Consider the following 23,722-nt stretch of genomic DNA (forward strand, 5'->3'; position numbering starts at 1 on the left):
TGTTCCCTAGGAGTGACCTGACTTCTAAGAAGTAGCGTTCTACAAGTAGGGAGACAAGTTACAAAGTTTCACTGTAATTTAAACCTATTTGCTGGAGAACAGGGTTTAAGACGAGCTACTAAAACAATTAGGTTTTGTTCAGAGAGACACAGTATTAACTTCTAATTATAAAATAGACATAATTCTTTAATTGAAATAGAGAATAATTTGTCCCCCTCCAAAGAGTAAATGAGAAAAGATGAGTAGGAAGCAAGCTTTGTATCCCTTCCATTCACACCGAGTCTTTGCCTGAACAACATGCTTTGTATTTACTATACACTTACTCATAGAGGCTGCTTACGAGCTTCAAACTTAATTTTAATCTTAAAACTTTTTCTGTCAGTCACAGCTGTAGTAAACTGAACTACAAAATTCATCTTACCCAACTATTTGAAGAAAGCCAGGAGTTTAACATGAGGTCTTCTGATGGCAATACCGTAACTTTCATGTAATGTATTAACTATGTTTTCTGAGCCTTTGCCAAATTAAGATTCAGCAAGTATTTGAGAATCCAACGCATGCACCCTGTAACTTTCCTGAAATCAGAATTCACTTTCCTAAGAAATGCTGGGAAAGCTTCATTTTCAAACAAAAATGTACAACTTCCACACAAAAAAAAGAGAGAAGTCTCCAGACTTCTGGAGAAGATCTGATTTTGAAGCAACGAAGGAACAAAACTCGCCTCCTGAACTCCAACACTCCTTTTAAGGCTAGTTCTATATTAGCAAATTAAACATGCCTTGGACTGTTTTCTGGCCCTGTGCTGAATGGGTATGGAAGGACTCACACCCATACTTTACAATGTCAATCTCCATGTCAGGGTGGCCACATCCAAACTGACTACTGGTGTCAATAATTTTCCTTTTAGCTAGAATAATAATAATAGGTTCTGAAGTATCTACATGTTTTGTAGATAGAGTTTGTTTATGGGATTGATAACAAGGTTCTAGTAAACAAAGATTCATGCTGTTTACGCTTACTCTTAGAAAAACAAAGGTCTCTGCTAATTATATAAGGCCAAAAGACAGAAGAAAACTGTAAAGAACAACTTTGTGATGTCTAAATTAACTTGATTCATAAACTCTTGTGTCAGAGGAGAGATAAGTCCAAAACCATATCTTCTTCTTGAGAACACATGTACTTGTAAACAAGGCCTCAACTACGCTTGCGCACAAGCACGATTTAAGGGGAATTGTGACCACCAGCGACCCCCAGAGACCACCCAAGACCCCTTCCCCAATTTAGCACGCATGTGTAAAGACATTACGTAATGCATTACATAATGTGTTATGTATAAGTTGTTTTTTAATTGGGTGGGTTTTTTTCTTGGAATTGTATATAAGGAGCAAGCTTTTGTTCTTAGACGTGCATGCTAGGAGGAGAGATCCCCCATGCACCCAGCGCTGCAATAAACCAATGTCAGCTTTCTAAACTATCATTTGGTTTGGAGAGTTTTCTTGGTTACTATTTTCCGGTAACAGAATTTGGCACCCCAGATGGGACAAGCTCTCCAGAATCTCCACAGACCAGAGGAATCGTGAGGACTCCAGCGCGCACCGGAGTATTTTCGGGGAAGCCTCTGATTCCCTGGTCGGGTGAGTTTCCGAGACAGCTAACAGCTATCTGGGAGATTAACGACATTGGTTGTGAGTATTGGTACCGGTATTTTAATTTGGTTGCTTGGTTGTTTGGTTGCTTAAGCTATTGGTTTTGGGTTGCTTACAAATAAGTCGTACCTGAATTAACTGCGCGTTGTTAAGCTATTGGTTTTGGTGTGCACAATTGTGATAATCCGTACGCTACTACGGGGACGCCCGGAGTCCGGATTTTGGGTTGAATATTGGTTTTGTACATATTTGTATATATTTGTATATTCATTGCTGCTTAGCGAAACTGCTTTTGACTTTCAGCTTGCAAGTTTCTCTCTGTGTTCTCCGTTCCCTCCCTTTCGGGGGAGGGAAGGGTGAAAGGGGGGAGGCGAGCAGCATTTTGCCATTCACTGTTTGCTATCAGTTTAACAGCCGGTCCGGCTTTGAACTGTGACAGATTTATTTGTTGTGTATATAACCTTGTTCGGGTATTTGTGTTAATTTTAAAACTTCGTAAAATGGGAAACAAACAGTCTGCTGAAGGGGTGGGTTAGAGTCCCACTGAAAATAGTACAAGGGGTTTGAGTCCCCAGCATCTTGTTATTTTGTGTTAAGTCATTGGTTTTGTGTCTGTGTCTGTGTTAAGTCGTTGCTTTTGTGTCTCTGTGTTTTAATACTGCTTTTGTGTTCTGATATTATTTTGCAACGGGTAACAAACCTTTGGTGGAAGGGGGATTCTGAAAAATCTCCTCTAGGATGTATATTGAAACATTGGAAAAAGGTGGGGGGGGAGACACTCTCACCCCGAGGCAGCTTGTAGAATATTGTAATCAATGGTGGCCTTTGTATATCCTAGACCATAAGGAGAAATATCCAAAGAACGGGAGTGTAAGTTACAACACAATACTGCAATTAATGTTGTTCTGTAGACGAGAGGGAAAGTGGGATGAGATGCCGTATGTGAATTTGTTCTTTGCATTACGGGATGATTATGATGTGTGTAAGGAATGTGGTTTGACTGTAAGCGAAGGTGAGGTATTGGCGGTAGAGGCAGGGAAAAAGAAAGTGCCTGAGCGTTGTTGTTCAGCGTGCAGCATCGGCAGGCGGTGTAACAAGTATAAGGAGAAAAGAAAGGAGGAGGAGAACAAGGAGGATGTTCAAATGTTAGTTGGACCTAGAAGGAATAATGAACAGAGTGATTCAGATAGTACCGATGGTGAAGCAGGTTTCAGTCCGGTAGCAGGTAGGACTAGGCAGGAAATGCTAATATACAAGCCCCTCTCAGACAAGCAGCAGGACCAGAGGGGCCAGTTAGAGTAAAAGTGCCGTTTTCTGTATCGGATTTAAAATCCTGGAGGGAGATGGCAGGAGTATATGGGGAGGACCCTGAATGGGTAGCAAACTATAATTGAAAATCATGATACCGATTGGAAAGATTTGCAAATTATCTTGCATAACTTGGTGATTTTTGAGGAAAAACGACTCATTCTGGCCCAAGGCCAGAGAGGAGGCTGAACGAGTGCATGTACAAGCTGCACAAGCAGGACGGCTAGATGAACATCTTCCTCCCAGTAATCCTGATTGGGACCCTAACATTCCTGCTCAGAGGTTGTTATTGACCGAATACCAACGATTGATTTTGCATGGTATTCGGAATGCTATTCCAAAGTCAAAGAATTGGTCTAAATTGTATCAGGTCATTCAAGGAAAGAATGAGGATCCCTCCTCTTTCCTTGAAAGACTAACAGAGGCTGCAAGAAAATACACCGATTTGAATCCAGAAAATGATGTAGACGCTGTCTCTTTAATACACATTTTTATGGGACAGTCTAGTGCAGATATAAAAACAGAGGGGGCAGATGCCCGCTTGCTAGACAAAATGTTAGAGAATGCCTGGAAAGTGTATAACAACAGAGAAAATGTAGAGGAAGAAAAAAAAAGTGTTTAAAAACAACCAGCAACTGACAGCAGCTATAGCCTAGGAAAATAATAGGGTTAGAGAATGGAATTTTCGGGGCAGGCCAAAGGGAAGAAAATCTTCCGATAAAGTACCAGGTGCTGCAAAGCAATTAGAAAAAAATCAGTGTGCTTTCTGCAAGCAGAAAGGGCACTGGAAAAAGGAGTGTCCGCAATCAGGTCGGCGAGGCCTTGGGAAAATGCCAAGGAAAGCTGCTAACATGATAATTTTAGATTCAGACTGAGGAGGACTGGGGGAAGAATTGAAACCCTCCCCAACAGAACCCCTGGTTATAAGATTGGAAAATGAGAAAATAAAATTTTAGTAGACATGGGAACTATCTATTCAATATTAAATACATGCAAGGGTAATCTGAGTGATCAAAGAATGCCAATTATTGGTGCCACAGGGCAGAAAGAAGATCGGTCATTTTTCCAGCCTTTAAAATTTGGAATTGGAAAAAGGGTGTTAACCCATCAATTTCTCTACATCCCAGATTGCCCCATGCCACTGTTAGGACAAGATATGCTAAGTAAATTGAATGCACAAATTACTTTTACAAAAGGAAAAATCCAAAACCATATCCCTGAAAATAAAGCTTTGGATGCCCAAGTTTTTATATTACAGAAGGCAGCCGAACTACAGGAGATACCAGAAGAAACTGAAAACGCTGTAACACCTTTTGTATGGGCCTCAGGAACACCGGGACGATCCCGAGCGGCAGAGCCGGTAATCATCCAGCTGAAACCAGACGCCTGACCGGTAAGACGAAAGCAATATCCAGTTAAGCTGGAAGCAAGAAAAGGACTAAAACCACTAATAGAACAATTTCTAAATTTTGGGTTACTAAGAGAATGACAATCAGAATACAACACTCTGATACTGCCCGTTAAGAAACCTCATTCAGAAGAATATAGATTGGTTCAGGACTTATGAGCTATAAATCAAATCGTGCAGGATGTCCACCCAGTAGTGGCAAACCCGTACACTCTTTTAACCACTCTGAAGGAAACAGATAAATGGTTTACCGTATTAGACCTAAAAGATGCGTTCTTTTGTCTCCCACTGGCAGCCGAGAGTCAGGAACTGTTTGCTTTCGAAGGGGGAAGTCCCACGACTGGTAGAAAAACTCAACTGTGCTGGACAATGTTACCGCAAGGATTTAAAAATAGTCCTACAATCTTTGGAAATCAATTGGCCAAAGAATTAGAGATCTGGCAGAGGATGCATGAAAACGTCACCTTACTGCAGTATGTGGATGACATACTGGCAGCAACAAGTAACAGGGAGGATTCCATACAGATAACAATAGATCTTCTAAACTTTCTGGGACTGGCAGGGTACAAGGTCTCCCGGAGAAAGGCACAGATAACCCAGCAAGAAGTAACGTATTTGGGATTCATAATTTCCCAGGGTCAATGTAATCTGGGAACTGAAAGAAAAGAGGCTATCTGCCAAATCCCGGAACCCAAATCAAAGCGGGAGCTTAGAGAATTTCTAGGGATGACCGGACGGTGCCGCCTCTGGATAATGAACTTTGAACTATTTGTACATGAAAGACTGCATATTGCTCTGGGAGTGTTGGCCCAGAGACTAGAATCACGGAAAAGACCTGTAGGATACTTTTCAAAACAACAAGACAATGTCAGTAAGGGATGGCCAGCATGCCTCTGAGCAGTGGCAGCTACAGTACTACTGATCCAAGAGGCCCGAAAATTGACACTCGCGCAAAAGCTAACTGTGTTTGTGCCCCATGCAGTTACAACTGTTCTGAAACAAAAAGGAGGACACTGGCTGTCACCGAGACAGATGCTGAAATATCAAACCGTCCTTCTGGAACAAGAGGATGTGGAGCTGAAAGTAACCAGCATCCTGAATCCAGCAACCTTTCTAACTACAGATCCTGGTAGGAAAAAATAACACATGACTGTTTGCAGGCGATGGAACAAACATACTCCAGTAGAGACCTTTATCAGGAGCAACAAAGAGAAGAAACAATCCAGAAGACTACTGGCAAATAGACTTTTTCGAATTACTGCGGCAAAATGGGTATTGGTATCTTTTAGTAATGATAGGTACTTCTCCAGGCTGGCCAGAAGCTTTCCCCTGTCGCACCAACAAGGCAAGAGAAGTAGCAAAAATATTGCTTAAAGAAATAATACCAAGATTTGGGGTACCTATGGGACTATCTTCAGACAGGGGCCCACACTTTGTATCAGAAGCTGTTCAAAGTTTGGCTAAAGTGTTAGGGGTAAAATGGAACCTCCGTACCCCACGGAGACCTCAATCAAGTGCAAAAGTAGAAAGAATGAATCAAAGCTTAAATAAACAGATGAGTAAAAATTTGCCAAGAGGCTCAGATAAAATGGTCAGGTGCTTTACCCTTAGCTTTGCAATGAATCCTAAAACTAAAGAAAAGGTTAGTCCTTTTGAAATCATTTATGGTAAACCCTATCAGGTGACAGAAACAGGAATTGATCCTGAGATCATGGGGAAACATTATCCAAAAGAATATGTTATCTCTCTAGGAAAGGTTTTGTCCTCGCTCCACAGGTACATCACTGTGAGTGCACCATTATCCCTGGACGTGCCTGTGCATCAATACCAACCTGGAGACTGGGTGTACCTGAGGACATGGTCAGATGAACTGCTAAAAGAGAAGTGGAAAGGACCTTTCCAGATTTTGCTCACCACCTACACAGCTGTCAAGCTCGAGGGAGTCACTCCGTGGATACATCACAGCAGGATCAAACCAGCTTCATCACCACAATCAGAATGGACTGTAAAACAAGGACCTTTATGTTTAAGATTAACCCGGGGATCACAAGGTTCTGGGTTATCTCCCTTGCAGTGATGTTCGGAAATGCAGAAATTGATACAGATGGAGAGGCCAATACAGTCATAAATGAGAACTTAATTCTAACTCTGATACAAGGGTTTGGTAGAATGCGCAATCTTACTAGCGTAACAGCATGAATCCCAGTTCCTCATTCAGCCACTCAGCCTGTCCCCTGGGGTCACAACTTGAATGGGGATTTCAAAGTTTTCTTTTACCAGGACTGATGGCTTTAGAAAATCAGATGCTAATAGAAAATCTAAACGTGGCAAGTAGAATCTTTATCAAGAGCCACTCAAAAGGGATTCCAAATTGTTAACAAACAGATCCAAGCCAATACTAAAATGACTCTGCAAAATAGACCGGCCTTAGACTTGCTATTAGTCAAAGAACAAGGAGTGTGTGGATATCTTAAGTTAGACAAAGAGCACTGCTGCATCCACATCCCAAACATCACCGATAACCTGCAAGAGCAATTGGATAAAATGAAGAGAGTAGCAGAAGACAGCAGGGCAATCAGGGATGCAGCAGAAAATAGCTGGCTCAACAAAATCCTGCAAGAATTAGGTGGATTATCTCTAAAAGGATGGTTAGCCGCATTATTAGAGGGAATAGTTTATGTAGTTGTTATTATAGTTATTATAGGGATCTGCGTAGGTTGTGTTAAGAGAATCATTGAGAAAAATATATGGAAGTAGTGAGATAATAGATCTAACTGCTTCCAAAGGGGGGAATTGATACCAGACGGTTCAGGTTTAGCAACAGTTTAGCAAGAGTAGGCCTCAGAGTAGGCTCTAAAAGCCTGCTCTGTGTTACCTTTACACAGAACAAGCTTTTCTATCAATAATTTTCCTTTTAGCTAGAATAATAATAATAGGTTATGAAGCAAACTACATGTTTTGTAGATAGAGTTTCTTTATAGGATTGATAACAAGGTTCTAGTAAACAATGATTCATGCAGTTTACGCTTAGTCCTAGAAAAACAAAGGTCTCTGCTAATTATATAAGGCCAAAAGACAAAACAAAACTGTAAAGAACAACTTTGTGATGTCTAAATTAACTTGATTCATAAACTCTACTCAGAGGAGAGATAAGTCCAAAACAATATCTTCTTCTTGGGAACACATGTACTTGTAAACAAGAAGGCCTCGACCACGCTTGCGCAGAAGCACAATTAAAGGGGGATTGCGACCATCAACGACCCCCAGAGACCACCCAAGACCCCTTCCCCAATTTAGTACGCATGCGTAAAGACATTACGTAATGCATTACATAATGTGTTATGTATAAGTTGTTTTTTAATTGGGTGGGTTTTTTCCTTGAAATTGTATATAACGGGCAAGCTTTTGTTCTTAGACGCGCATGCTAGGAGGAGAGATCCCCCATGCACCCAGAGCTGCAATAAACCAGTGTCGGCTTTCTAAACTATCATTTGGTTTGGAGAGTTTTCTTGGTTACTATTTTCGGTAACACCCTCAGCCAATGGGGTGCCCCACCTTGGGGCGCCCCCCCAGCCGTGGTTGCCCCTGGGGCCTCCTGGTCTTGGGGGACTCCCCCACCATCTCCAACCCTTGGAGCACCCCCGGGTTCCCGGGCTGCGGGTCCCCCTCCGACACCTCCAGACCGTGGGGCGCCCCACGTCTCTTGGACTTTGGGCGCCCCTACAACGCCTCCAAACCCGCCTGCCCCCCCCCCCGCCGCCGCCTCCCGTGCCTCCTTCAGGTGCACCCTCTCGTGGGTGATGAGGTTGGAGCTCCGGCTGAAGCGCTGCCCGCAGCGGGCGCATTCGTACGGCTTCTCCCCGGTGTGGGTCCTCCGGTGCTGCTCCAGGTCGGCTGTCCGCACGAAGGCCCTCCCGCACACGCCGCAGCTGTAGGGCTTCTCCCCGGTGTGGGTCCTCCGGTGCCGCTCCAGGTCAGCGCGCCGCAGGAAGGCCCTCCCGCACACGCCGCAGCCATAGGGCTTCTCCCCAGTGTGGATGCGCTGGTGCATCACCAGCGAGGAGCCCATGCCGAAGGCCCTCCCGCACTCCCCACAGCGGAAGAGCTTCTCGCCGCTGTGGCTGCGCTGGTGCTGGATGAGGTCCGAGCTCTGCACGAAGCCCTTGCCGCACTCGCCGCAGCGGTAGGGCTTCTCACCCGCGTGCGTCCTGCCGTGCTTGAGGAGGTGGCCGCGCTGGGCAAAGCTCTTGCCGCACTCGCCGCAGCGGTAGGGCCGCTCGCCCGAGTGGGCCGCTTGGTGCCGGAGCAGTTCGGAGCTGTGGTAGAAGGCCTTGCCGCACTGGCCACAGGCAAAGGGCCGCTGGCCCGCGTGGGCCCGCTGGTGCTTGGCCAGGCTGGTTCTGTGGCTGAAGGCCTGGCCGCACTCGCCGCAGCGGTAGGGCCGTTCGCCCGTGTGCATGCGCCGGTGCTCCACCAGGCTGGAGCTCCAGATGAAGCTCTTGCCGCAGTCGCCGCAGCGGTAGGGCCGCTCGCCCGCATGCATGCGGAGGTGCCGGGCCAGGTTGGAGCTCGAGATGAAGGTCTTGCCGCACTCGCCGCAGCGGTAGGGCCGCTCGCCCCTGTGGGTGCGGAGGTGCTGGGCCAGGTGGGAGCGCTTGGAGAAGCTGTTGCCGCACTCGCCGCAGCGGTAGGGCCGCTCGCCCGTGTGGGTGCGGAGGTGGTCGGCCAGGTGGGAGCGCCGGGAGAAGCGCTTGCCGCACACGCCGCAGGTGTTGGGCCACTCGCCCGTGTGGCTGCGCTGGTGCCGCTCCAGTTTCGACAACTGCCCGAAGGCCTCGCCGCACTCGCAGCAGATGTAGGGGCGGGCGGGGGGCGACGGCGGGGGGGGGGCCGGCTGTGGTGGGGAGAGGAGGGGGGTGTCAGGGACCACGGGGACGGTGGGGAGCGTCCTCCCCTACCGCGTCCCGGGGTGAGCCGAGGGGTCCGGGGGTCCGAGACCCTGGTTCTGCCACCCCCGGGGAGGGGTCGGGGGTCCCAAGCACCCGGACCCCTCGCTCTGCCCCACCTGGGGAGGGGCCGGGGGTCCCCCGAGGGTCTCACCTGCCGCCGGCTCCTCGGGGGTCTCCTCAGCGGCTCCGGTCGGGGCGTCCATGGGGCAGCCTGGGGTGGAGGGGGGACACACAGAGGTCGGGGGGGCTGGGGGGCGCCCCCCGGCACGGGGGGTGGGGGTCCGGGCCCCCCCTTACCTGTGGGGCAGGCGCCGGCCTGCGCTGGGGGGCACCCTGCTGGGTCGCGTGTGCGGCTGCCGAGCCCCGCCCACTGTGACGTCACTTCCTCTATCCCCCACCTATCAGCAACGCTCCTCCCCATAGCAACGCCCCCTTGGCAACGCCCGCCCCTTAGCAACTCCCGCCCAATAGCAACGCCCGCCCCTTACCAACAGCCGGAAGAAGGCGACGCGGCCCCCTCTAAGACACGCCCTCCCCCATGCGCTGATTGGCTGGTGGGGTTGAGGGTGTGGCCAGAGGGAGCGGAGGGGGCGTGGTCTGTGGAAGCCGTAGGGTTGAGTGTGAGAGTGAGGGGGCGTGGCCTGGAGGCGCGGCCAAGGTGGGAGGCCCTCTGATTGGTCGGTGGCGTGGAAGTGGGCGGGGCGTGGCCAGGCGACGCCATATCCGGGAGCGGCGGGAGCGGACGGCGGCGCCGGCGGGAGGGAGGTGAGTGGTCGTCGGGCCGGGGGTCCCCCGTTGCCATGGCAACCGCCCCATTGCAATGGCAACTACCCCGCCCCCTTTTTTACCCCTTAATTAGCGTTAATGGGAAATAAACGGCTGAGTCGACGCCTCCGGCTGTGTCTCTCTGTGACCCCGCCCCCCCACCCTGGCCCCACATCCCGGGGATCCGTCCCCACCCCCACCCCACCCCGGGGGGGCTCCAGGACCGCTCTACCCGCCCCCCCCTACCCCGAAGACCACAACTCTCCAGTCCTGGGGGTTTCAACATCTTTATTTGCCCGGCCAATGGCTGCGCAGGATCTTGGCCGCTCCCCTGGCACTATTGCCCCGCCCCCTTCTGCTATTGCCCAATCCTGTGTCAGTCCCACCCCCACCCCCTCTCCTCAGCCAATCCCCTCCCCCCCTACCCCATCACACATTTGGCTCTTGGCCAATCCCCGCCCCAGCCACACCCACCCCCTCAGCCAATGGGGTGCTCCTCCTTGGGGCGCACCCCCAGCCGTGGCTGCCCCTTGGGCCTCCTGGTCTTGGGGGGCTCCCCCACCATCTCCAACCCTTGGAGCACCCCCAGGTTCCCGGGCTGCGGGTCCCCCTCCAACACCTCCAGACCGTGGGGCGCCCCACGTCTCTTGGACTTTGGGCGCCCCTCCATCATCTCCAGACCTGGTTGACGCTCCATCGCCTCCAAACCCGCCTGCTCCCCCGCCGCCGCCTCCTGCGCCGCCCCCTGGGTCTCCTTCAGGTGCACCCTCTCGTGGGTGATGAGGTTGGACCTCTGGCTGAAGCGCCGCCCGCAGCAGGCGCAGCCGTAGGGCTTCTCCCCAGTGTGGGTCCTCCGGTGCCGCTCCAGGTGGGCGCTCCGCAGGAAGGCCTTCCCGCACACGCCGCAGCCGTAGGGCTTCTCCCCGCTGTGGATGCGCTGGTGCTGATTGAGCTCCGAGCTCTGCACGAAGCCCTTGCCGCACTTGCCGCAGCGGAAGGGCTTCTCGCCTGCGTGCGTCCTGCTGTGCTTGAGGAGGTGGCCGCGCAGGGCGAAGCTCTTGCCGCACTCACCGCAGTGGTAGGGCCGCTCACCCGTGTGCATGCGGAGGTGTCGGGCCAGGTTGGACCTCCAGATGAAGCTCTTGCCGCACTCGCTGCAGCGGTAGGTCCGCTCGCCCGAGTGGGTCGCTTGGTGCCGGAGGAGGTTGGAGCTGTGGTAGAAGGCCTTGCCACACTGGCCGCAGGCGAAGGGCCGCTGGCCCGCGTGGGCCAGCTGGTGGTTGGCCAGGCCGGTCCTGTGGCGGAAGGCCTGGCCGCACTCGCCACAGCGGTAGGGCCGCTCGCCCGTGTGCATGTGCCGGTGCTCCACCAGGCTGGAGCACCGGGAGAAGCACTTGCCGCACTCGCCGCAGCGGTAGGGCCGCTCGCCGTTGTGTGTGCGGAGGTGCCGGGCCAGGTGGGAGCTCCCTCTGAAGCTCTTGCCGCAGTCGCCGCAGCGGTAGGGCCGCTCGCCCGTGTGGGTGCGGAGGTGATGCGCCAGGTTGGAGCGCTGGGAGAAGCTCTTGCCGCAGTCGCCACAGCGGTAGGGCCGCTCGCCCGTGTGGGTGCGGAGGTGCTGGTCCAGGTTGGAGCTCTGGGAGAAGCTCTTGCCGCAGTCGCCGCAGCGGTAGGGCCGCTCGCCCGTGTGCGTGCGGAGGTGCTGGGCCAGGTGGGAGCGCCGGGAAAAGCGCTTGCCGCACTCACCGCAGGTGTTGGGCCACTTGCCCCTGTGGGTGCGGAGGTGCCGCTCCATCTCCCCGCGGGCGGGGGGTGGCGGTGGGGGGGGGCCGGCTGTGGTGGGGAGGGGAAGGGGGGTATCAGGGACCACGGGGACGGTGGGGGGCGTCCTCCCCTACCGCGTCCCGGGGTGAGCCGAGGGGTCCTGGGGGCCCGAGACCCTGGTTCTGCCCCACCTGGGGAGGGGCCGGGGGTCCCCCGAGGGTCTCACCTGCCGCCGGCTCCTCGGGGGTCTCCTCAGCGGCTCCGGTCGGGGCGTCCATGGGGCAGCCTGGGGTGGAGGGGGGACACACAGAGGTCAGGGGGGGCTGTGGGGCGCCCCCCGGCACGGGGAGTGGGGGTCCGGGCCCCCCCTTACCTGTGGGGCAGGCGCTGGCCTGCGCTGGAGGGCACCCTGCTGGGTCGCGTGTGCGGCTGCCGAGCCCCGCCCGCTGTGACGTCACTTCCTCTATCCCCCACCTATCAGCAACGCTCCTCCCCGTAGCAACGCCCCCTTGCCAACACCCGCCCCATAGCAACGGCCTATTAGCAACGCCCGCCCCTTAGCAACTCCCGCCCAATAGCAACGCCCGCCCCTTAGTAACAGCGGGTAGAAGGGGACGCGGCCCCCGCTAAGACACGCCCTCCCCCCATGCGCTGATTGGCTGGTGGGGTTGAGGGTGTGGCCAGCGGGAGCGGAGGGGGGCGTGGTCTGTGGAAGCCGTAGGGTTGAGTGTGAGAGTGAGGGGGCGTGGCCTGGAGGCGCGGCCAAGGTGGGAGGCCCCCTGATTGGTCGGTGGCGTAGAAGGGGGCGGGGCGTGGCCAGGCGACGCCATATCCGGGAGCGGCGGGAGCGGGCGGCGGCGCCGGCGGGAGGGAGGTGAGTGGTCGTCGGGCCAGGGCTCCCCCGTTGCCATGGTAACCGCCCCATCGCCATGGCAACTGCCCCGCCCCCTTTTTTACCCCCTAATTAGCGTTAATGGGAAATAAACGGCTGAGTCGGCGCCTCCGGCTGTGTCTCTCTGTGACCCCGCCCCCCTCACCTTGGCCCCACACCCCGGGGGGTCCGTCCCCACCCCTACCCCACCCCGGGGGGGCTCCAGGACCGCTTCCCCCTCAACCCCCCCCAAGACCACCACTCTCCAGTCCTGGGGGTTTCACCATCTTTATTCGCCCGACCAATGGCTGCGCAGGATCTTGGCCCCTCCCCTGGCACTATTGCCCCGCCCCCTTCTACTATTGCCCAATCCTGTGTCAGTCCCACCCCCACCCCCTCTCCTCAGCCAATCCCCTCCCCCCCACCCCATCACACGTTTGGCTCTTGGCCAATCCCCGCCCCAGCCACACCCACCCCCTCAGCCAATGGGGTGCTCCTCCTTGGGGCGCCCCCCCAGCCGTGGCTGCCCCTTGGGCCTCCTGGTCTTGGGGGGCTCCCCCACCATCTCCAACCCTTGGAGCACCCCCAGGTTCCCGGGCTGCGGGTCCCCCTCCGACACCTCCAGACCGTGGGGCGCCCCACGTCTCTTGGACTTTGGGCGCCCCTCCATCATCTCCAGACCTGGTTGACGCTCCATCGCCTCCAAACCCGCCTGCTCCCCCGCCGCCGCCTCCTGCGCCGCCCCCTGGGTCTCCTTCAGGTGCACCCTCTCGTGGGTGATGAGGTTGGACCTCTGGCTGAAGCGCCGCCCGCAGCAGGCGCAGCCGTAGGGCTTCTCCCCAGTGTGGGTCCTCAGGTGCCGCTCCAGGTGGGCGCTCCGCAGGAAGGCCTTCCCGCACACGCCGCAGCCGTAGGGCTTCTCCCCGCTGTGGATGCGCTGGTGCTGATTGAGCTCCGAGCTCTGCACGAAGCCCTTGCCGCACTTGCCGCAGCGGAAGGGCTTCTCGCCTGCGTGCGTCCTGCTGTGCTTGAGGAGGTGGCCGCGCAGGGCGAAGCTCTTGCCACACTCACCGCAGTGGTAGGGCCGCTCACCCGTGTGCATGCGGAGGTGTCGGGCCAGGTTGGACCTCCAGATGAAGCTCTTGCCGCACTCGCTGCAGCGGTAGGTCCGCTCGCCCGAGTGGGTCGCTTGGTGCCGGAGGAGGTTGGAGCTGTGGTAGAAGGCCTTGCCGCACTGGCCGCAGGCGAAGGGCCGCTGGCCCGCGTGGGCCAGCTGGTGGTTGGCCAGGCCGGTCCTGTGGCGGAAGGCCTGGTCGCACTCGCCACAGCGGTAGGGCCGCTCGCCCGTGTGCATGTGCCGGTGCTCCACCAGGCTGGAGCACCGGGAGAAGCACTTGCCGCACTCGCCGCAGCGGTAGGGCCGCTCGCCGTTGTGTGTGCGGAGGTGCCGGGCCAGGTGGGAGCTCCCTCTGAAGCTCTTGCCGCAGTCGCCGCAGCGGTAGGGCCGCTCGCCCGTGTGGGTGCGGAGGTGATGCGCCAGGTTGGAGCGCTGGGAGAAGCTCTTGCCGCACTCGCCGCAGCGGTAGGGCCGCTCGCCCGTGTGGGTGCGGAGGTGCCGGGCCAGGCTGGAGCTCTGGGAGAAGCTCTTGCCGCAGTCGCCACAGCGGTAGGGCCGCTCGCCCGTGTGGGTGCGGAGGTGGTCGGCCAGGTGGGAGCGCCGGGAAAAGCGCTTGCCGCACTCACCGCAGGTGTTGGGCCACTTGCCCCTGTGGGTGCGGAGGTGCCGCTCCATCTCCCCGCGGGCGGGGGGTGGCGGTGGGGGGGGGCCGGCTGTGGTGGGGAGGGGAGGGGGGTATCAGGGACCACGGGGACGGTGGGGGGGCGTCCTCCCCTACCGCGTCCCGGGGTGAGCCGAGGGGTCCTGGGGGCCCGAGACCCTGGTTCTGCCCCCCCTGGGGAGGGGTTCGGGGTCTCAGACCCTGGATCCCCTCCTTTAACCCCCCCGGGGAGGGGTCGGGGGTCCCAAGCACCCGGACCCCTCGCTCTGCCCCACCTGGGGAGGGGTCGGGGGTCCCCCGAGGGTCTCACCTGCCGCCGGCTCCTCGGGGGTCTCCTCAGCGGCTCCGGTCGGGGCGTCCATGGGGCAGCCTGGGGTGGGGGGGGACACACAGAGGTCAGGGGGGGCTGGGGGGCGCCCCCCGGCACGGGGGGTGGGGGTCCGGGCCCCCCCTTACCTGTGGGGCAGGCGCTGGCCTGCGCTGGAGGGCACCCTGCTGGGTCGCGTGTGCGGCTGCCAAGCCCCGCCCGCTGTGACGTCACTTCCTCTATCCCCCACCTATCAGCAACGCTCCTCCCCGTAGCAACGCCCCCTTGCCAACACCCGCCCCATAGCAACGGCCTATTAGCAACGCCCGCCCCTTAGCAACTCCCGCCCAATAGCAACGCCCGCCCCTTAGTAACAGCGGGTAGAAGGGGACGCGGCCCCCGCTAAGACACGCCCTCCCCCCATGCGCTGATTGGCTGGTTGGGTTGAGGGTGTGGCCAGCGGGAGCGGAGGGGGGCGTGGTCTGTGGAAGCCGTAGGGTTGAGTGTGAGAGTGAGGGGGCGTGGCCTGGAGGCGCGGCCAAGGTGGGAGGCCCCCTGATTGGTCGGTGGCGTGGAAGGGGGCGGGGCGTGCCCAGGCGACGCCATATCCGGGAGCGGCGGGAGCGGGCGGCGGCGCCGGCGGGAGGGAGGTGAGTGGTCGTCGGGCCGGGGGTCCCCCGTTGCCATGGCAACCGCCCCATGGCCATGGCAACTGCCCCGCCCCCTTTTTTACCCCTTAATTAGCGTTAATGGGAAATAAACGGCTGAGTCGGCGCCTCCGGCTGTGTCTCTCTGTGACCCCGCCCCCCTCACCCTGGCCCCACATCCCGGGGGGTCCGTCCCCACCCCCACCCCACCCCGGGGGGGCTCCAGGACTGCTTCCCCTCCAACCCCCCCCAAGACCACCACTCTCCAGTCCTGGGGGTTTCACCATCTTTATTCGCCCGGCCAATGGCTGCGCAGGATCTTGGCCGCTCCCCTGGCACTATTGCCCCGCCCCCTCCTGCTATTGCCCAATCCTGTGTCAGTCCCACCCCCACCCCCTCTCCTCAGCCAATCCCCTCCCCCCCACCCCATCACACATTTGGCTCTTGGCCAATCCCCGCCCCAGCCACACCCACCCCCTCAGCCAATGGGGTGCTCCTCCTTGGGGCACCCCCCCAGCCGTGGCTGCCCCTTGGGCCTCCTGGTCTTGGGGGGCTCCCCCACCATCTCCAACCCTTGGAGCACCCCCAGGTTCCCGGGCTGCGGGTCCCCCTCCGACACCTCCAGACCGTGGGGCGCCCCACGTCTCTTGGACTTTGGGCGCCCCTCCATCATCTCCAGACCTGGTTGACGCTCCATCACCTCCAAGCCTGGTTGACCCTCCAACATCTCTAGACTTGGTTGACCCTCCATCGCCTCCAAACCCGCCTGCTCCCCCGCCGCCGCCTCCCGCGCTGCCCCCTGGGTCTCCTTCAGGTGCACCCTCTCGTGGGTGATGAGGTTGGACCTCTGGCTGAAGCGCCGCCCGCAGCAGGCGCAGCCGTAGGGCTTCTCCCCAGTGTGGGTCCTCCGGTGCCGCTCCAGGTGGGCGCTCCGCAGGAAGGCCTTCCCGCACACGCCGCAGCCGTAGGGCTTCTCCCCGCTGTGGATGCGCTGGTGCTGATTGAGCTCCGAGCTCTGCACGAAGCCCTTGCCGCACTTGCCGCAGCGGAAGGGCTTCTCGCCTGCGTGCGTCCTGCTGTGCTTGAGGAGGTGGCCGCGCAGGGCGAAGCTCTTGCCGCACTCACCGCAGCGGTAGGGCCGCTCACCCGCGTGCATGCGGAGGTGTCGGGCCAGGTTGGACCTCCAGATGAAGCTCTTGCCGCACTCGCTGCAGCGGTAGGTCCGCTCGCCCGAGTGGGTCGCTTGGTGCCGGAGGAGGTTGGAGCTGTGGTAGAAGGCCTTGCCGCACTGGCCGCAGGCGAAGGGCCGCTGGCCCGCGTGGGCCAGCTGGTGGTTGGCCAGGCCGGTCCTGTGGCGGAAGGCCTGGCCGCACTCGCCACAGTGGTAGGGCCGCTCGCCCGTGTGCATGTGCCGGTGCTCCACCAGGCTGGAGCGCTGGGAGAAGCACTTGCCGCACTCACCGCAGCGGTAGGGCCGCTCGCCGTTGTGTGTGCGGAGGTGCCGGGCCAAGTGGGAGCTCCCTCTGAAGCTCTTGCCGCAGTCGCCGCAGCGGTAGGGCCGCTCGCCCGTGTGGATGCGGAGGTGCTGGTCCAGGCTGGAGCGCTGGGAGAAGCTCTTGCCGCACTCGCCGCAGTGGTAGGGCCGCTCGCCCGTGTGGGTGCGGAGGTGCTGGTCCAGGATGGAGCGGTGGGAGAAGCTCTTGCCGCAGTCGCCACAGCGGTAGGGCCGCTCGCCCGTGTGGGTGCGGAGGTGCTGGTCCAGGCTGAAGCGCTTGGAGAAGCTCTTGCCGCAGTCGCCGCAGCGGTAGGGCCGCTCGCCCGTGTGGGTGCGGACGTGGTCGGCCAGGTGGGAGCGCTGGGAGAAGCGCTTGCCACACTCACCGCAGGTGTTGGGCCACTTGCCCCTGTGGGTGCGGAGGTGCAGCTCCATCGCCCCGCGGGCGGGGAGTGGCGGTGGGGGGGGGCCGGCTGTGGTGGGGAGGGGAGGGGGGTGTCAGGGACCACGGGGACGGTGGGGGGCGTCCTCCCCTACCGCGTCCCGGGGTGAGCCGAGGGGTCCTGGGGGCCCAAGACCCTGGTTCTGCCCCCCCTGGGGAGGGGTTCGGGGTCTCAGACCCTGGATCCCCTCCTTTAACCCCCCCGGGGAGGGGTCGGGGGTCCCAAGCACCCGGACCCCTCGCTCTGCCCCACCTGGGGAGGGGTCGGGGGTCCCCCGAGGGTCTCACCTGCCACCGGCTCCTCGGGGGTCTCCTCAGCGGCTGCGGTCGGGGCGTCCATGGGGCAGCCTGGGGTGGGGGGGGACACACAGAGGTCAGGGGGGGCTGGGGGGCGCCCCCCGGCACGGGGGGTGGGGGTCCGGGCCCCCCCTTACCTGTGGGGCAGGCGCTGGCCTGCGCTGGGGGGCACCCTGCTGGGCCGCGTGTGCGGCTGCCGAGCCCCGCCCGCTGTGACGTCACTTCCTCTATCCCCCACCTATCAGCAACACTGCTCCCCGTAGCAACGCCTCAGTGGCAACGCCCGCCCCATAGCAACGGCCTATTAGCAACGCCCGCCCCTTAGCAACTCCCGCCCAATAGCAACGCCCGCCCCTTAGTAACAGTGGGGGAAGGGGATGCGGCCCCCTCTGAGTCACGCCCTCCCCCCGTGCGCTGATTGGCTGGTGGGGTTGAGGGTGTGGCCAGCGGGAGGGGAGGGGGGCGTGGTCTGGGGAAGCCGTAGGGTTGAGTGTGAGAGTGAGGGGGCGTGGCCTGGAGGCGCGGCCAAGGTGGGAGGCCCCCTGATTGGTCGGTGGCGTGGAAGGGGGCGGGGCGTGCCCAGGCGACGCCATATCCGGGAGCGGCGGGAGGGGGCGGTGGCGCCGGCGGGAGGGAGGTGAGTGGTCGTCGGGCCGGGGCTCCCCCGTTGCCATGGCAACCGCCCCATCGCCATGGCAACTGCCCCACCCCCATTTTTACCCCTTAATTAGCGTTAATGGGAAATAAACGGCTGAGTCGGCGCCTCCGGCTGTGTCTCTCTGTGACCCCGCCCCCCTCACCCTGGCCCCACATCCCGGGGGTCCGTCCCCACCCCCACCCCACCCCGGGGGGGCTCCAGAACCCTCCACCCCACCCCATACCCGCCCCCCAAGACCACTACTCTCCAGTCCTGGGGGTTTCACCATCTTTATTCGCCCGGCCAGTGGCTGCGCAGGATCTTGGCCGTTCCCCTGGCATTATTGCCCCGCCCCCTCCTGCTATTGCCCAATCCTGTGTCAGTCCCACCCCCCACCCCCTCAGCCAATGCGGTGCTCCTCCTTGGGGCACCCCCCCAGCCGTGGCTGCCCCTTAGGCCTCCTGGTCTTGGGGGGCTCCCCCACCATCTCCAACCCTTGGAGCACCCCCAGGTTCCCGGGCTGCGGGTCCCCCTCCAACACCTCCAGACCGTGGGGCGCCCCACGTCTCTTGGACTTTGGGCGCCCCTCCATCATCTCCAGACCTGGTTGACGCTCCATCAGCTCCAAGCCTGGTTGACCCTCCATCACCTCCAAACCCGCCTGCTCCCCCGCCGCCGCCTCCTGCGCCGCCCCCTGGGTCTCCTTCAGGTGCACCCTCTCGTGGGTGATGAGGTTGGACCTCTGGCTGAAGCGCCGCCCGCAGCAGGCGCAGCCGTAGGGCTTCTCCCCAGTGTGGATGCACTGGTGCATCACCAGCGAGGAGCCCATGCCGAAGGCCTTCCCGCACTCCCCGCAGTGGAAGGTCTTCTCCCCGCTGTGGATGCGCTGGTGCTGGATGAGCTCAGAGCTCTGCACAAAGCCCTTGCTGCGCTCGCCGCAGCAGAAGGGCTTGTCGCCCGCGTGCGTCCTGCTGTGCTTGAGGAGGTGGCCGCGCTGGGCAAAGCTCTTGCCGCACTCACCGCAGCGGTAGGGCCGCTCGTCCGCGTGCATGCGGAGGTGCCGGGCCAGGTTGGACCTCCAGATGAAGCTCTTGCCGCACTCGCCGCAGCGGTAGGTCCGCTCGCCCGAGTGGGCCGCTTGGTGCTGGAGGAGGTTGGAGCTGCGGTAGAAGGCCTTGCCGCACTGGCCGCAGGCGAAGGGCCGCTGGCCCGCGTGGGCCAGCTGGTGCGTGGCCAGGCTGGTCGTCTGGCTGAAGGCCTGGCCGCACTCGCCACAGCGGTAGGGCCGCTCGCCCTTGTGTGTGCGGAGGTGCCGGGCCAGGTTGGACCTCCAGATGAAGCACTTGCCGCACTCGCCACAGCGGTAGGGCCGCTCGCCGGTGTGCATGTGCCGGTGATGCGCCAGGTTGGAGCGCTCGGAGAAGCTCTTGCCGCAGTCGCCGCAGCGGTAGGGCTGCTCACCATTATGTGTGCGGAGGTGCCGGGCCAGGTTGGACCTCCAGATGAAGCGCTTGCCGCACTCGCCGCAGGTGTTGGGCCACTTGCCCGTGTGGGTGTGGACGTGCCGCACCATCTCCCACCACTGCCCGAAGGCCTCGCCGCACTCGCAGCAGATGTAGGGGCAGGCGGGGGGCGGCGGCGGCGGGGGGGGGGCCGTCTGTGGTGGGGAGGGGAGGGGGGTGTCAGGGACCACGGGGACGGTGGGGAGCGTCCTCCCCTACCGCGTCCCGGGGTGATCCGAGGGGTCCTGGGGGCCCGAGACCCTGGTTCTGCCACCCCCGGGGAGGGGTCGGGGGTCCCAAGCACCCGGACCCCTCGCTCTGCCCCACCTGGGGAGGGGTCGGGGGTCCCCCGAGGGTCTCACCTGCCGCCGGCTCCTCGGGGGTCTCCTCAGCGGCTCCGGTCGGGGCGTCCATGGGGCAGCCTGGGGTGGAGGGGGGACACACAGAGGTCAGGGAGGGCTGGGGGGGCGCCCCCAGCCCGGGGGGGTGGGGGTCCGGGCCCCCCCTTACCTGTGGGGCAGGCGCTGGCCTGTGCTGGGGGGCACCCTGCTGGGCCGCGTGTGCGGCTGCCGAGCCCCGCCCGCTGTGACGTCACTTCCTCTATCCCCCACCTATCAGCAACGCTCCTCCCCATAGCAACGCCCCCTTGGCAACACCCGCCCCTTAGCAACTCCCGCCCAATAGCAACGCCCGCCCCTTAGCAACAGCGGGTAGAAGGGGACGCGGCCCCCTCTAAGACACGCCCTCCCCCCGTGCGCTGATTGGCTGGTGGGGTTGAGGGTGTGGCCAGCGGGAGGGGAGGGGGGCGTGGCCTGAGGAAGCTGTAGGGTTGAGTGTGAGAGTGAGGGGGCGTGGCCTGGAGGCGCGGCCAAGGTGGGAGGCCCCCTGATTGGTCGGTGGCGTGGAAGGGGGCGGGGCGTGGCCAGGCGACGCCATATCCGGGAGCGGCGGGAGCGGGCGGCGGCGCCGGCGGGAGGGAGGTGAGTGGTCGTCGGGCCGGGGGTCCCCGTTGCCATGGCAACCGCCCCATTGCCATGGCAACTGCCCCGCCCCCTTTTTTACCCCCTAATTAGCGTTAATGGGAAATAAACGGCTGAGTCGGCGCCTCCGGCTGTGTCTCTCTGTGACCCCGCCCCCCTCACCCTGGCCCCCACATCCCGGGGGTCCGTACCCACCCCCCCCCCACCCCGGGGGGGCTCCAGGGACCGCTCCCCCCTCCAGCCCCCAAGACCACCACTCTCCAGTCCTGGGGGTTTCACCATCTTTATTCGCCCGGCCAATGGCTGTGCAGGATCTTGGCCGCTCCCCTGGCACTATTGCCTCGCCCCCTACCGCTATTTCCCGATCCTGTGTCAGTCCCACCCCCCCATCCTCATTCACGGCCAATCCCTCATCAGTCCCACCCCCACCCCTCTCTCCTCAGCCAATCCCCTGCCCCCCCACCCCATCACACGTTTGGCTCTTGGCCAATCCCCGCCCCAGCCACACCCACCCCCCTCAGCCAATGGGGTGCTCCTCCTTGGGGCGCCCCCCCAGCCATGGCTGCCCCTTGGGCCTCCTGGTCTTGGGGGGCTCCCCCACCATCTCCAACCCTTGGAGCACCCCCAGGTTCCCGGGCTGCGGGTCCCCCTCCGACACCTCCAGACCGTGGGGCGCCCACGTCTCTTGGACTTTGGGCGCCCCTCCATCATCTCCAGACCTGGTTGACGCTCCATCACCTCCAAGCCTGGTTGACCCTCCCATCGCCTCCAGGCCTGGTTGACCCTCCAACATCTCTAGACTTGGTTGACCCTCCATCGCCTGCAAACCCGTCTGCTCCCCCGCCGCCGCCTCCCGCGCCGCCCCCTGGGTCTCCTTCAGGTGCACCCTCTCGTGGGTGATGAGGTTGGACCTCTGGCTGAAGCGCCGCCCGCAGCGGGCACAGCCATAGGGCTTCTCCCCAGTGTGGGTCCTCAGGTGCCGCTCCAGGTGGGCGTTCCGCAGGAAGGCCCTCCCGCACACGCCGCAGCCGTAGGGCTTCTCCCCGGTGTGGGTCCTCCAGTGCCGCTCCAGGTGGGCTCTCCGCAGGAAGGCCTTCCCGCACACGCCGCAGCCATAGGGCTTCTCCCCGGTGTGGGTCCTTCGGTGCCGCTCCAGGTGGGCGCTCCGCAGGAAGGCCTTCCCGCACACGCCGCAGCCGTAGGGCTTCTCGCCGCTGTGGATGCGCTGGTGCTGATTGAGCTCAGAGCTCTGCACAAAGAACTTGCTGCGCTCGCCGCAGCGGAAGGGCTTGTCGCCCACGTGCGTCCTGCTGTGCTTGAGGAGGTGGCCGCACTGGGCGAAGCTCTTGCCGCACTCGCCGCAGCGGTAGGGCCGCTCGTCCGTGTGCATGCGGAGGTGTCGGGCCAGGTTGGCCCTCCAGATGAAGCTCTTGCCGCACTCGCCGCAGTGGTAGGTCCGCTCGCCTGAGTGCGCCGCTTGGTGCCGGAGGAGGTCGGAGCTGTGGTAGAAGGCCTTGCCACACTGGCCGCAGGTGAAGGGCCGCTGGCCCGCGTGGGCCAGCTGGTGCTTGGCCAGGCTGGTCCTCTGGCTGAAGGCCTGGCCGCACTCGCCACAGCGGTAGGGCCGCTCGCCCGTGTGCATGTGCCGGTGCTCCACCAGGCTGGAGCGCTGGGAGAAACTCTTGCCGCACTCGCCGCAGCGGTAGGGCCGCTCGCCCGTGTGGGTGCGGAGGGTGCCGGGCCAGATGGGAGCTCTTGGAGAAGCTCTTGCCGCAGTCGCTGCAGCGGTAGGGCCGCTCGCCCGTGTGGGTGCGGACGTGGACGACCAGGTGGGAGCGCCGGGGAGAAGCGCTTGCCGCACTCGCTGCAGGTGTTGGCCACTTGCCCCTGTGGGTGCGGAGGTGCTGCTCCATCTTCCCCGCGGGCTGGGGGCGGCGGCGGGGCGGGGCCAGGCTGTGGTGGGAGGGGAGGGGGGTGTCAGGGACCACGGGGACGGTGGGGGGCGTCCTCCCCTACCGCGTCCCGGGGTGAGCCGAGGGGTCCTGGGGGCCCGAGACCCTGGTTCTGCCCCCCTGGGGGAGGGGGTTCGGGGTCCTCAGACCCTGGATCCCCTCCTTTAACCCCCCCCGCGGAGGGGTCGGGGGTCTCAAGCACCCGGACCCCTCACTCTGCCCCCACCTGGGGAGGGGTCGGTGGTCCCCCGAGGGTCTCACCTGCCGCCGGCTCCTCGGGGGTCTCCTCAGCGGCTCCGGTCGGGGCGCTCCATGGGGCAGGCCTGGGGTGGGGGGGACACACAGAGGTCAGGGGGGGCTGGGGGGCGCCCCCCGGCACGGGGGGTGGGGGTCCGGGCCCTCCTTACCTGTGGGGCAGGCGCTGGCCTGCGCTGGGGGGCACCCTGCTGGGCCGCGTGTGCTGCCAAGCCCCGCCCGCTGTGACGTCACTTCCTCTATCCCCCACCTATCAGCAACGCTCCTCCCCGTAGCAACGCCCCCTTGGCAACACCCGCCCCATAGCAACGGCCTATTAGCAACGCCCGCCCCTTAGCAACTCCCGCCCAATAGCAACGCCCGCCCCTTAGCAACAGCGGGTAGAAGGGGACGCGGTCCCCTCTAAGCCACGAGAGGTCAAGGACAACAGAAAGGGCTTCTTCAAATACATTACAGGTAAAGCCAACACTAGAGGCAATGTAGGCCCACTGATGAATGAGGTGGGGGCCCTGGAGACAGAGGATAAAAAGAAGGCGGAGTTACTGAATGCCTTCTTTGCCTCTGTCTATACTGTTGGAGGCTGTCCTGAGGAGCCCCGGACCCCTGGGGCCCCAGAAGAAGTCAGGATAGAGGAGGAATCTGTCTTGGTAGATGAGGGCTGGGTCAGGGACCAATTTAAGCAATCTGGACGTCCATAAATCCATGGGCCCTGATGGGATGCA

The 23,722-nt window shown here is 60.7% G+C and overlaps 2 protein-coding genes and 2 pseudogenes across 2 annotated transcripts in view; 1 reads left to right on the plus strand and 3 right to left on the minus strand.

The window, feature by feature from the left end:
* The window catches only part of LOC137668903 (protein FAM118B-like), a 398,331-nt gene that overhangs the window by 133,402 nt on the left and 241,207 nt on the right, over positions 1-23,722 (plus strand). The gene's annotated exons all lie outside the window — the stretch shown is intronic.
* LOC137668860 (serine palmitoyltransferase 1-like) overlaps positions 1-23,722 on the minus strand; it is a 283,413-nt pseudogene that overhangs the window by 21,331 nt on the left and 238,360 nt on the right.
* Positions 7,052-15,015, minus strand: LOC137668862 (zinc finger protein 850-like). Its single transcript, XM_068410678.1, has 6 exons — positions 14,943-15,015; positions 14,797-14,856; positions 13,192-14,538; positions 10,560-11,906; positions 9,428-9,522; positions 7,052-9,316 (listed from the first exon to the last, which is right to left on the minus strand). The coding sequence occupies exons 2-6, from the start codon at positions 14,846-14,848 to the stop codon at positions 7,850-7,852; spliced, it is 4,308 nt and encodes a 1,435-aa protein (XP_068266779.1). The 5' UTR covers positions 14,849-14,856; positions 14,943-15,015; the 3' UTR covers positions 7,052-7,849.
* LOC137668864 (zinc finger protein 850-like) lies at positions 15,919-23,304 on the minus strand (annotated as a pseudogene).

The sequence above is a fragment of the Nyctibius grandis genome, chromosome 11 (assembly GCF_013368605.1).
Source record: "Nyctibius grandis isolate bNycGra1 chromosome 11, bNycGra1.pri, whole genome shotgun sequence".
Taxonomy (NCBI): Eukaryota; Metazoa; Chordata; class Aves; order Nyctibiiformes; family Nyctibiidae; genus Nyctibius; species Nyctibius grandis.